The sequence below is a fragment of the Phyllostomus hastatus genome, unplaced genomic scaffold, assembly GCF_019186645.2.
Source record: "Phyllostomus hastatus isolate PE091 unplaced genomic scaffold, TTU_PhHast_1.1 phas_scaffold_255, whole genome shotgun sequence".
In the NCBI taxonomy this organism is placed as follows: Eukaryota; Metazoa; Chordata; class Mammalia; order Chiroptera; family Phyllostomidae; genus Phyllostomus; species Phyllostomus hastatus.
In genome coordinates, this window is record NW_025334019.1 from 796960 (window position 1) to 810319 (window position 13360).

At 36.1% G+C, this 13360-nt stretch overlaps 1 protein-coding gene across 1 annotated transcript in view; it reads left to right on the forward strand.

Annotated features, from left to right (window-relative positions):
- Window positions 1-13360, forward strand: part of F8 (coagulation factor VIII) — a 191239-nt gene that overhangs the window by 89699 nt on the left and 88180 nt on the right. Inside the window, exons 11-13 of the mRNA XM_045817369.1 lie at window positions 1566-1780; window positions 3271-3421; window positions 8939-9148. Of these exons, the coding sequence (XP_045673325.1) occupies window positions 1566-1780; window positions 3271-3421; window positions 8939-9148 (576 nt within the window). The remainder of the gene's footprint in view (window positions 1-1565; window positions 1781-3270; window positions 3422-8938; window positions 9149-13360) is intronic.

The window sequence follows — 13360 nt, forward strand, 5'->3', positions numbered from 1 at the left end:
TTGGCATTTTAATTAGAATGTGTCTACAAACAGTCTCTTTATTAAACCTCTTAAAATTATCCAGTTCAAAAGAGGTATATACTTTCTGTGGGACCCTGATTAATAAATTATATCATAAAAATATTTAAAGGTGGGGGCAAGAGATGAGGATTTGGAAGTTATCTGTGAGTTTCCATTTTTGGAAACCAACTTTAATGGCCATAACATTGTCTCAGATGGCATAATGTCATTCCACCAGGATTCATTGCCAGGAATGGAAGAAGCGTGACTATTTGATGGTTCCTAACTCTGACATAATTCTAATGGCTCAACTGGTGGTACTTGCCTCCACAGTGATGACAATTGAGATTAAGAGTGAACCTTGTAGCAATGGGTGTTTCAATAGTCTTGATTCCAATGGAATACTTTAAGATGTTCTTTTCCTTTAAAAAAATTTTTGGGTTCACAGATGGGAAGGGGGTATAGTGGAATGGGTGAAAAGGTGAGGGGATTAAGAAGTACAAATTGTAGTTACAGAATAGCCATGGGGATGTAAAGTACAGTACAGGAAATGGAGTAGCCAAAGAACCTATATGCATGACCCATGGACATGAACAAAGGTGTCGAGATTTCCTGAGGGAGTAGGGAGTGCTAAGTGGAGGGAGGGCAAAGAGAGAAAATTGGGACAATTGTAATAGCATAATCAATAGAATACAATTTAAAAAAATAAAAAGAGAGAATACTCAAACAGCAAGATCTATTAAGCAAAAGTCTATTGACCCTTTCCTCTAATACCTGTCCACTCTCACTCTCAACTAGTAGAAGAAGAAAGGGAACAGGCTGAGAAATACAGAAATACCATATCATTTTTTCCATAAGTACCCTATCCATTAGTCAGGCTTAACCTAAAAGGAATGTGGGAGGGCTTAGAACAGATATAAAGTAGAAATTTTTATTTAGACTGGATCTTCACATTTTAAATATACCCTAAAGTGAGTTTTAATTACTAAAATCAGGTACCTCTTATCCCGAGGACCTATTAGCCTGAGAGCAGGTCTCAATTCTTGTTCCTATTTCTCACAGGGGTCATATACCACATCTTTTTATACCAAATGTGAGTTAAAACTTCAGTGCACAGTCCTTCGGCATATATTCAGGCCTGAAAATTTCATGGTCAACTGGATTACCAACTGCAGCTTCCCCTCTGACATTGACATCTCTATTTTAGCACTTGAGATTTTTTTTGCTTCTGTACACATTTTCAGCTATGTATTTAAAATATATATATATATATAAATTATTATCTATTATATCTCTATATTTGTAATAGTGGGTAGACCTGCTCAGACTTGAGTTGAGACCTGTCAACTCAAACTAACATACTAACAAAAATTTCCTGGGCTCATTTTTATTGTAAAATATGTACATAAATCTTAAATTTATAATAAGTGCTAACTTAGTTTCCATTTATTGAGAAATGTCATATGTACATATAGTTTTGTAGAGCTCTTGCAATAGCAACATGATTACTAATATGTGGCTTGTTATACTCTAATCAAGCTATTTTGTGGTTTGGATGTGGGTAGGTGTGAAACATCTGAAAGATATGCCAATTCTGCCAGGAAAGATATTCAAATATAAATGGACAGTGACTGTAGAAGATGGGCCAACTAAATCAGATCCTCGGTGCCTGACCCGCTATTACTTGAGTTCTATTAATCTAGAGAGAGATCTAGCTTCAGGACTCATCGGCCCTCTCCTTATCTGCTACAAAGAATCTGTAGATCAAAGGGGAAACCAGGTGAGTTCTCTCCCTAAGTGCTGGATTAGAAGATAAAAATTGAATGATGATATATATGAACTTCCACATAATATTTCCTACTCCCTCAGTGTATGTCTCCCAGTAGCATGCAGAAAATATAGTCATCTGCAATATTGACCAATAAAAGAAATGAGTTGGGTCTCTCACAGCTGTTAATTGATTTTGAGTTTGGTATAATAATCTTGCCTGCTGGATGCATAGGAGACCTGGGCTCTAGATTATTTCTATAATACTCATACCCAGTCCAATATTCCACTCCCTGTAATAGATCTTGCCCATTTTAACATGTTCAATCATCACCTATTTTTAGATGACACACGAGTCTATAACACAGCCTAGACTTCTCTAGAGTTCAATGAATATTTGTTGAGCAAAATACAAGGGAAGATACATAATATTTCAGAATATGAGTAGAATTGGACCACTTCTGCTACTTTAACTCATGAAGTTAAATTCTCTGAATAAGAAAACCTTACTTCTTCACAAAAACTTATTGCCATATTGCTAAGGCTTGACAGTATGTCCATTTGGACATTTATGATATCTAGGATTCCTATAAGTCTGAAAACATTTCATTGGTTCAGAGACTAAAGCACATGAATTTTAATGCAGGAAAAACATGTGGCACACAAACCCAGAGAGGCATAAATTTGGCCAAGTACTTATCTTGAAAATATATTCCTAATTATACTTTTTCCACTAATTTTTGGAAAAGGACCAAAATGTACTTCTATATTCTTTATTCTCTCTTCCCCAGCATTTTGGTTTCTGTAATGATGTTACACAAAACAAAATTGATAAATTGATACATATTAGTGAAGTTTACACATTAAATCTTAGAAGATTCAATTAGCAAATGATTAACTCATAACTTTGGTTCATATACAAACTGCTCTTCTGAAAAATACTTTAAATTTTTTAAATAGAAAACTTAAGGTATTCATGTTAATTAACATTTTATGATTCATCTTTGTTATTTGGTCTCTGTTTTGTATTTTTAATTTTTTTAATAGATTGGTAGCATTGTGGAAGGGCAGTTGGTAGAGACATTTAGGGAAGGCATTAATCTTATTTGGCATGACTAACTTTTTAAGAAAGATACCGAATAATCACTTGAGTCTTTAAGAGTAAAACCCCTCCATAAAGAACATAGAAAAAATGAAGCTGCAGCCTGTACCAAAAAATCAACCAGCATTTGGTTTTGGGTCCAAAATAAATGAAGTTTAATGGGTCCAGTCACCCTCTTGCCCTAAGGACACATTTGCTCTAGACATACACTTACTGCTCATAGTGTACTACTTACTCCCATTCCCAGGCCCTGGTATATGCCATAATATTGACCCTATGGAGAAATGGAACCAAAGGATTATAGGTATATACCATGTATACCATCACTTCTGTTATAGACTGCAAATTCTTAACTGATAATAGTAGTAGTATTTCCTTCTTTCAATACATGTAATTAACAGATGATGTCAGACAAGAGAAATGTCATCCTGTTTTCTGTATTTGATGAGAATCGAAGCTGGTATCTCACAGAGAATATGCGGCGCTTCCTCCCCAATGCAGATGGGGTGCAGCCCCAGGATTCAGAGTTCCAAGTTTCCAACATCATGCACAGTAAGTAAAGCAGCACCTGAGTCTAATGGGTAATAGATAAACGGAAATTGAAGCCACCAAATTGATGTCCACATAATGGAGTAATTTATATGCCATGCAGGAGTCACAGTTGCTTAAAAAGTGTTACATATGAACATTTGTAATTGTATATAAATGTATGTTCATGAAACATATTTTTCTCTTTTAATATCCAGTTAACTTTATTTTTTTCACATTTTTATTGTTGTTCAAATACAGTTGTCTATACTTTCACCCGACCACTCTCCCCCAACACACCCAGCCCCGCCTCCCACCCTTGATCCTACCCACTTTGGCTTTGTCCATGGGTCCTTTATACATGTTCTTTGACAACCCTTCCCCTATATTCCCCCATAATCCCTCTCCACCTCCCCTCTGGTTACTGTCAGTTTGTTCTTAATTTCAATGTCTCTGGTTATATTTTGCTTGCTTGTTTGTTTTGTTGATTAGGTTCCACATATAGGTGAGATCATATGGTATTTGTCTTTCACTGCCTGGTTTATTTCACTTAGCATAATGCTCTCCAGTTCCATTCATGCTTTTGCAAATGGTACGAGCTCCTGCTTGCAGAGGCAGAAGCCTAAAATGGAGTAAAAATAGCCTCTTCAACAAATGGTGTTGGGAAATCTGCACAGCTACATGCAAAAAAAAATGAAATTCAACCACCAACTTACACCATACACAAAAATAAACTCCATATAAAAGACTTAAATAAGCCACAACACCATAAAAGTCCTAGAGGAGAGAGAACATAGGCAGGAAAATCTCAGATATTCCATGCACCAATATTTTCACTGATATGTCCCCTACAGCAAGGGATGTAAATGAAAGACTAACAAATTGGACTTTGTCAAAATAAAAAGCTTCTGCACAGCAAAACAAAACATCAGCAAAGTGAAAAGGGATCCAACTGCATGGGAAAATATATTTGCAAATGATATCTCAGACAAGGGTTTGATCTCCATATTTTTTCTTTTAGAAAGCATCAAATATTCAGAGAATATTATATTTAAAGGATAAATCAAATAAGACACAGCTTTCATTTACCCAAACATGCATAATTCATACTTAATATAAAATACACTCAACTGGTAAATTACACATGAAATACAAAGGAAAACAATTTTACATATATAAAACAATTGTCAGCTATAGCAATTTAACAGTCAAATTCATCGACATTGTACATTAAAAAAAGCCAACATCTTTTTTTCCAGCTTTATTGATATATAATGGACAAATAAAAATTTATATATTTAAGGTGTATAATGTGACCCTTTTTATAATCACTTGATTGCCCCCTTCTTTTTATCTTTCCATCTCTTTCCGTATTGCACCTTTCTACTAACCATTCTGGGTTTAGTTAGCCTGTGTTAAAACATTTTCTCCATCATTATATAATCCTATGTAAGCACATATATATGTTGTATTACTCTGCTAGGCCTGCCATAACAAAGACTGCCACCACAGACTGGATGGCTTCAACAACAGAAATTTATTTCCTCACAATTCTGGAAGCTAGAAGTCTGAGAGATCAAGGTGTCCTCAGGATTGGTGTGTTCTGCGGTTTCTTTCCTTGGCCTGTAGATGGCTGTCTTCTCCCTGGGTCCTCACATGGTCTTTTCCTTTGTGTATGCACATGTCTATGTACAAATTTCCTCTTCATATAAGAACATCAGTCATATAGACTTAGAGCCCACCCTAATCATCTCATTTTAATGAATTACCTGTTTAAAGACCTATCTCTAAATGCAGCCACATGAGCCACTATGAGTTAGAACTTCAATATATGAATTTGGGTAGGAGCACAATTCAGCCTATAGCATACATACATATGTGTATGTGTCTATATAAACACACAGATAGGAATGGTAAAAAATATGATAAAAATTTTCAATCTCACAGGGAAATACAAAATAGAATACCAATGTGATAGCACTTTATACCTAACAGATTGCCAAAATCATAAGACAGTTATTACTAGTGGGCTTGTCAGTGAAAGGGTATTCCCATATAATGTTAGTAGAAAACAATCTGATTGAAAGCATTAAATTAAAAATATGTGCTTTTCAGAGTTCTGGTTCTGGTTAAAATGGAATAAGCACATGTCACCCTCTGTATCCCACTGGACTTAGTTAAACATCTTTAACAAAACAGAGTAGAGAGCCCAGAAATAAACCCATGTCTCTATAGTCAAATAATATTTGACAAAGGAGGCATAAGCATATGATTGAGTAAAAATAGTCTCTTCAACAAATGATGTTGGGAGAACTGGACTGGTACATGCAAAAAAAAAAAAAACCAAAAGAAAGAAAGAAAGAAAGAAACTAGATCACCAACGTACACCATTGACCAAAATAAACTCAAAATAGACAAAAGATTTAAGTAAGTCATGACACCGTAAAAGTCCTAGAGGAAAACATAGGCAGGAAAATTTGAGATATACCATGTAGCAATATTTTTGCCAATGTATCTCCTAGGTCAAGGGAAATGATGGAAAAATAAACAAAGAGGACAACATCAATTTAAAAAGCTTCAGCCCTGGCTGGTGTGGCTCAGTTGATTGAGCACCAGCCTGTGAAACAAAGGGTCACCAGTTTGGTTCCCAGTCAGGGTACATGCCGGGGTTGTGGGCCAGGTCCCTAGTATGAGGTGAGTGAGAGGCAACCACACATTGATGTGTCTCTCCCTCTATTTCTCCTTCCCTTCCCCTCTCTAAAAATAAATAAAATCTTTTTTTGTAAAAAAAGCTTCAGTATGGCTAAAGAAACCATCATCAAAATGAAAAGGGAACTGACCATATGGGAAAATATATTTGTCAACAATACATTTGACAAGGCTTTGATCTCCAGAATATATAAAGAACTCATCTGACTCAACACCAGGAAAACAAAAAATCCAATTAAAAAATGAGCAAAGGACCTGAACAGACACTTCTCCAAGAAGGACATACAGATGGCCTATCGACACATGAAAAGATGCTCAACATCACTAGTGGTCAGAGAGATGCAAATTAAAACCATATTGAGATATCAACTCACACCTATCAGAATGGCCATCATTAGTAAACCAACAAACAACAAGTGCTGATGAGGCTGTGGAGGAAAGAGAACCCTAGTGAATTGTTGGTGGGAGTGCAGACTGGTGCAGCCACTGTGGAAAACAGTATGGAATTTCCTTAAAAAACTAAAAATGGAACTGTCTTTTGACCCAGTGATTTTGCTGCTGGAAATATACCCTAAGAATCCTGAATCACCAGTTCAAAAGAACTTATGCACCCCTATATTCTTAGCAGCACTATTTACAATAGCTAAGTGCTGCAAACAGTCTAAGTGCCCATCAGTAAATGAGTGGATCAAAAAACTATGGTACATTTGCACAATGGAATACTACACAGCAGAAAGAAGGAATTCCTACCTTTTGTGACAGCACGGATGAAACTGGAGAATATGATGCTAAATGAAATAATCCAGTTGGTGAAAAACAAATACCATATGATCTCATCTATAAGTGGAATCTAATGAATAAAATAAACTAACAAAATTTTAAACTTTTGCTCTTATACTGTTAAAGAGAATGAAAAGACCAGCCACAGATTGGTAGAAAATATTTGCACATCACAAGTCTGAACTGTGAGTCTCAACAGTAAGAATACAAACAAACTCGTAAAAATGGGCAAAAGATTTGAACAGACACATCATCAAAGAAGATATATGGCAGACAAAGTGTTACATGAAAAAACTCATCATTAGCCATTAAAGAAATGCATATTAAAACCACCATCATCATAATTGGTCCCCATGCATAAAAATTAATTCAAAATGGATCAAAGACCTAAATATAAGATCTGAAACAATAAATTACATAGAAGAAAACATAGGCACTAATCTTATGAACCTTCATCTTAGAGAAAATTTTATGAATTTGACCCCAAAGGCAAAGGAAGTAAAGGCAAAAATAAATAAATGGGATTATGTCAAACTAAAAAGCTTCTGCACAGCAAAAGAAACCACCAACAAAATCAAAAGGCAAGCAATCAAATGGGAGATGATATTTGCAGACAACAGTTCCAACAAGGGGTTAATATCCAAAATATATAAATAACTCATTGAACTCAACACCAAACAATCCAATTTAAAAATGAGCAGAGGACCTGAAAAGCACTTCTCCCATAAAGACATACAAATGCCCAACAGATATATGAAAAGATGCTCAACTAGCTACTAGGAAAATGCAATTCAAAACTACAATGAGATTCCACCTCACATCTGTTAAAATGACTGTTATCAACAAGACAAGTAATAACAAGTATTGGAGAGGTTGTGGAGAAAAGGGAACCCTCATTCAATACTAGTGGAAATGTAAACTGGCATAGCCCCTATGGAAAACAGTTTGAATGTTCCTCAAAAAATTAAGAATAGAGTTACCATACTGACCTAGCAATCCCTCTTGTGGGTATTTACCCAAAAAACTCAAAAATATTTATTTGCAAAGATATATGCACCCTTATATTCACTGCAGCATTATTCATGGTAGCCAAGAGATGCAGACAACCAAAGTGTCTTTCATTAAAGGATTGGGATTGGATAAAGAATATGTGGTGCATACATTCTATGGAATACTACTCAATCATAAGAAAAGATAAAATACTGCCATTTGCAGCAACATGGATGGACCTTGAGGATATTATACTAAAAGAAATAAGTCACTCAGAAAAAAGCTAATACAAAAGTGAAATTCATAGACAAAGACAAAAGTATGGTGGTTACCAGAAGGAAGAGGGTTGGAGGGTTGTGAAGGATAAAGGGGACCAAATATATGGTGACAGAATAAGATTTGACTTTGGGTGGTGGGCACACAATGCAATATACAGAGTATGCATCATAGAAATCTACACTTGAAACCTATATGATCTTATTAACCAGTGTCACCCCAATAAATTCAAGAAAAACACAATGAGATATGTCTACACTCCTATTTTAATAGCTAAAATAAAACAAACAGGCAATATTAAATATGCTAGCAAGAGTGCAGAGAAATAGGAACCCTCATACATTGCTGGTGGAGATGTGTAATGAATGATACATTCTGGAAGGCAGTTTGACAGTTTCTTTTATAGTTGAACATATACTTACCACATTACCACTTGATGGAGGTTTGTTTTGTTTTGTTTTGTTTTTCCTGTTTTTTTTCCTCTGTGTAGTTACTACTTCCCCCCTTGCAACTAAGAAGCAGTTTGTAGGGAGACACTTTGAGACCATACAAATGCCCTGCTCCTTCCCATCATATAGCATCCAAATCCATCTTTACCATGATGGTAAAGACTCTCCTCACCTTAGTATTGGGACCTAGCTGATCAAATATTAACAATCTATTTTTCTGGATGATATAGTGCTCTTTGTTCTCAGACATAATATAATCATTTTAATCCTATTATGACAGTCCAAAATAATAAATCCTGATATTGCTAAAACTTCTTGTTCTCCATTTGTTTTGCAGGCATCAATGGCTATGTTTTTGATAGTTTGCAGCTGTCAGTCTGTTTACATGAGGTGGCATACTGGTACATTCTAAGTGTTGGAGCACAGACTGACTTCCTTTCTGTCTTCTTTTCTGGATATACCTTCAAACACAAAATGGTCTATGGAGACACACTGACTCTATTCCCATTCTCAGGAGAAACTGTCTTCATGTCAATGGAAAATCCAGGTTAGTTACTTATGTTATTCTTTTGCTAATAGCTGTGATGGCTTCAGTAGTCAATCATAAGCACTTTTGCCCACTAACATACATTTGGGCAGATATTAAGTGGTTTAAGTGGTTTTTGCTACTTGCAAGGTATTTTAACGATAGCACCACATTGAGTTTTTTGTCTGTATTAGTAACTTATTTTTTAATTCTATTTTACTGATTTTGCTATTAGTTTTCCCAATTTTCCCCTTAATCCCCCCTCCACCTTGTACCTCCCAACCCTCCAACATCCCCCCTTAGTTCATGCCCATGAGTTGTACATATAAGTTCTTTGAGTTCTCTGTTTCCTATTATGCCATTTTTGATCTCTCCCTGTCTATTTTATGCCTACCAATTATGCTTCTTCTTCCCTGTACCTTTCCCCCCCATTCCTCCCTTCCCACTCCCCACTGAAAACCATGTGATGTCCATTTCTCTGATTCTGTTCCTGTTCTAGTTGTTGGCTTAGTTTTTGTTTTCATTGTTTTTCTTTTATTTTAGGTTCATTTGTTGATAGTTTTGAGTTTGTTGTCATTTTATTGTTCATATTTTTATCTTCTTTTTCTTAGATAAGTCCCTTTAACTTTTCATATTAATAAGGGCTTGGTGATGATGAACTTCTTTAACTTGACCTTATCTGGGAAGCACTTTATCTGCCCTTCCATTCTCAATGATAGCTTTGCTGGATAGAGTCATCTTGGATGTAGGTCCTTGCCTTTCATGACTTCAAATACTTCTTTCCAGCCTCTTCTTGCCTGCAAGGTTTCTTTTGAGAAATCAGCTGATAGTCTTATGGACACTCCATTGTAAGTAACTCTGTCCTTTCCTCTTGCTGCTTTTAAGACTCTCTCTTTGTCTTTAATCTTGGGTAACTTAATGATGATGTGCGTTGGTGTGTTCTTCTTTCAGTTCAACTTCTTTCGGACTCTCTGGGTTTCCTGGACTTCCTAGAAGTCTATTTCCTTCACCAGATTCTGGAAGTATTCCTTCATTATTTGTTCAAATAAGTTTTTTATTTTTTGCTGTTGTCCTTCTCCTTCTGGCACCCCTATAATTCAGATATTGGAACATTTCATGTTGTCCCAGAGGTTCCTAAGTCTCTCTTCATGTTTTTGAATTCTTGTTTCTTCATTCTGTTCCACCTGGATGTTTATTTCTTTCTTTTGTTCCAAATCATTGCTTTGAGTCCTGGTTTCCTTCCAGTCACTGTTGATTTACTGAATATTTTGCTTTATTTCATTTTGGGTATCTTTCATTTGTTTTTTCATCTTTCAACCAAGCTCAATCAGTTCTGTGAACATTTTGATTACCAGGTCTTTAAATTCTCTATCAGACAGGTTGGCTATCTCCTCATTGCTTAGCTGTCTTTCTGAAGTTTTGCTCTGTTCTTTCATTTGGGCCTTAATTCTTTGTCTCAGCACACCAGTCTAGTTGTTCTGGTTGAGTATTTCTTTAAATCCTTGGTTGTTGGAGTTCTATACAGTTTGATTTTCTGGCACTTTTGGCTGTTTACTGATTTTAGATTGGTTGTTATCCTCCTTTTGGTTGTGCAAGGAAGCAAAGAGTTTCTACCTATGCCTCCATCTTGGCTGGAACTTACCACATCAAGTTTTTAATTGAAAAGTCTTTGCTCTAAACAGTGCCTTTACTTGCCATGAGCCAAAGTTTTAAGTGTGTTTACTAAACTGTAAATGCAAATATACATTTGTACATGCAGTTAAAATGTGGGAGCTAAATATGTTTCTGTGTGCCTTGTGAACATTAGTATTATTGGATAAATTCCACCTAGAAGTCTTTGGGAAATGCATAGTAATCTCCATTTGCACACATGTATTCACACCATGGTGGAGCCTTCAGGATGAATGCAGCTAACAGCTTCTCATCCACTTTTTCCCTTGGCACCCACTGAAAGGCTTTTGAGAGTTTAGCCCTATCATCAGAAGGAACACTGACCTAGCCTAAATCCTACACAAATTGTTGCTGCATTCATATAGCTTGGTAACAAGCTTCTGGTTCTCCCACCTCCATCATCTGCAGAGGGAAGCACATAAAACTACTTACAAAATGTAGTCTTTCTCTTACACTTACAGCTTTTTGGAGATAAATCCTCATGGGAAAATTTCTGGGGAATAAAAACCAATCTCACCGCATAGAAACATATATTTGCCTTCATGCCCAGAAATTTCAAGTGACATGTTTTTGTGGGAAGTGAGTAAAGAAGAACCTGACAGAACTCCAATAACACTTCTGAAAATATATCTTTTATTTATGCATATGTCTTTGTCATGCATTTTCCAAGCACACTGAGGACAGAAACCTTGTTTATCTTGCTCCTCACTGTATTCCTGGTGTTAACAGTACCTAGCCTATAATTGCTGCTTAATAAATTCTTTTTCAGTGAATGAATTAAATATGTGTAAAATCTTATGAAAGAGTATGTATATATGGTTTCAGTTGTCTAAAACAAAAAGACAAAGACAGTGTATGTATCTGTACACAGAGAAAAATATTTAAAATATCAATATTTTGAGAAGCTTTTAAACTTCTTAGTAGATCACTTAAATTCTAAAGAAAAAATAAAACTGCTTTATGTATTTTAAGAGAAAACATTTTAATATTGTATCATTGATTACAATGCTTAAGCTAAATAAAACCCCTAGAGAATATTTCCTTTGTTCAATATAGTTCTGTGATCTCTTTTATTCCCTTATTTTATTTAGGTAAAATTTACATGACATAAATAAACCATTTTAACCATTTAAAGTATATAATTTTCCCTGGCTGGTGTGGCTCAGTGGATTGAACACCAGCCTGCAAACCAAAGGGTTGCTGGTTCAATTCCCAATCAGGGCACATGCCTGGGTTGCAGGCCAAGTCCCTAGTAGGGGGTGCGTGAGAGGCAACCACACATTGATGTTTCTTTCCTTCTTTCTCCTTCCCTTCCCCTCTATCTGAAAATAAATAAATAAAGTATTTTAAAGTACATAATTCACCCTGGCTGGTATGGCTCAGTGGATTGAGCACCAGCCTGTGAACCAAAGGGTTGCCAGTTGATTTGCAATCAGGGTACATGCCTAGGTTGCAGGCCAGGTCCCCAGTGGGGGGTACATGAGAGGCAACCAATCGATGTATCTTTCACACATTGATGTTCCTCTCCCTCTTTTTCTCCCTTTCTTCTCCTCTCTCTAAAAATAAATAAAATCTTTAAGTGTATAATTCAGTGGCTTCCAGTACATCCACAATCTATCACTATCTAATTCCAGAAATTTTTTACCACCTTTAAAGGAAACACTTCACCCTGAAGAGTTCACTCCCCATTCCTTTTTCTCCCTAGTTCCTGGTAACCACTAATCTACTTTCTGTCTCTATGGATTTACCTTTTATGCATAATTTCTATAAATAGAATAATATAATATTTGTCCATTGTGTCTGGTTTATTTCACTCAGCGTGTTTTCAAGATTCATCCACATTGTACTATGTATCACTACTTTGTTCTTTTTTTTAAATTATATTTCATTGATTATGCTGTTATAGTTGTCCCAATTTTTCTCCCTTTGCTCCCTCCCCCCAGAAATCCCACTCCCTCAGGCAATCCCCAAACCATTGTTCATGCCCATGGGTCATGTATATTAGTTCTTTTAAAAAAATATTTTATTTATTTGTTTTTAGAGAAGGGAAGGAAAAAAGAAAGAGAGGTAGAGAAACATCAGTGTGTGGTTGCCTTTCATGCACCCCCTACTGGGGACGTGGCCCACAGCCCAGGCATGTGCCCTGACTGGGAATTGAACTGGTGACCCTTTGGTTCACAGGCCAGCACTCAGTCCACTGAGTCACACCAGCCAGGGCAATTTCTTCAGCTATTCTATTTCCTATAGTGTACTTTACATCCCCATGGCCATTCTGCAAATACCTATTTGTACTTCTTAATCGCTTCAATTCTTTGCAATTCCCCCCAACTCCCCTCCCATCTAGCAACCATCAAAATGCTCTCCTTATCCATGACTCTGTCTCTGTTCTTCTTGTTTGCTTAGTTTGTTTCTTAGATTCAGTTGTTGATAGGTATGTGCCATTTTATTGTTCCTAGACTTGATCTTCTTCTTTTTCTTAAATAACTCCTTTTAACATTTCATATAATAATGGTTTGATGATGATGAACTCCTTTAGTTTTCTCTCACCTGGGAAGCTCCTTA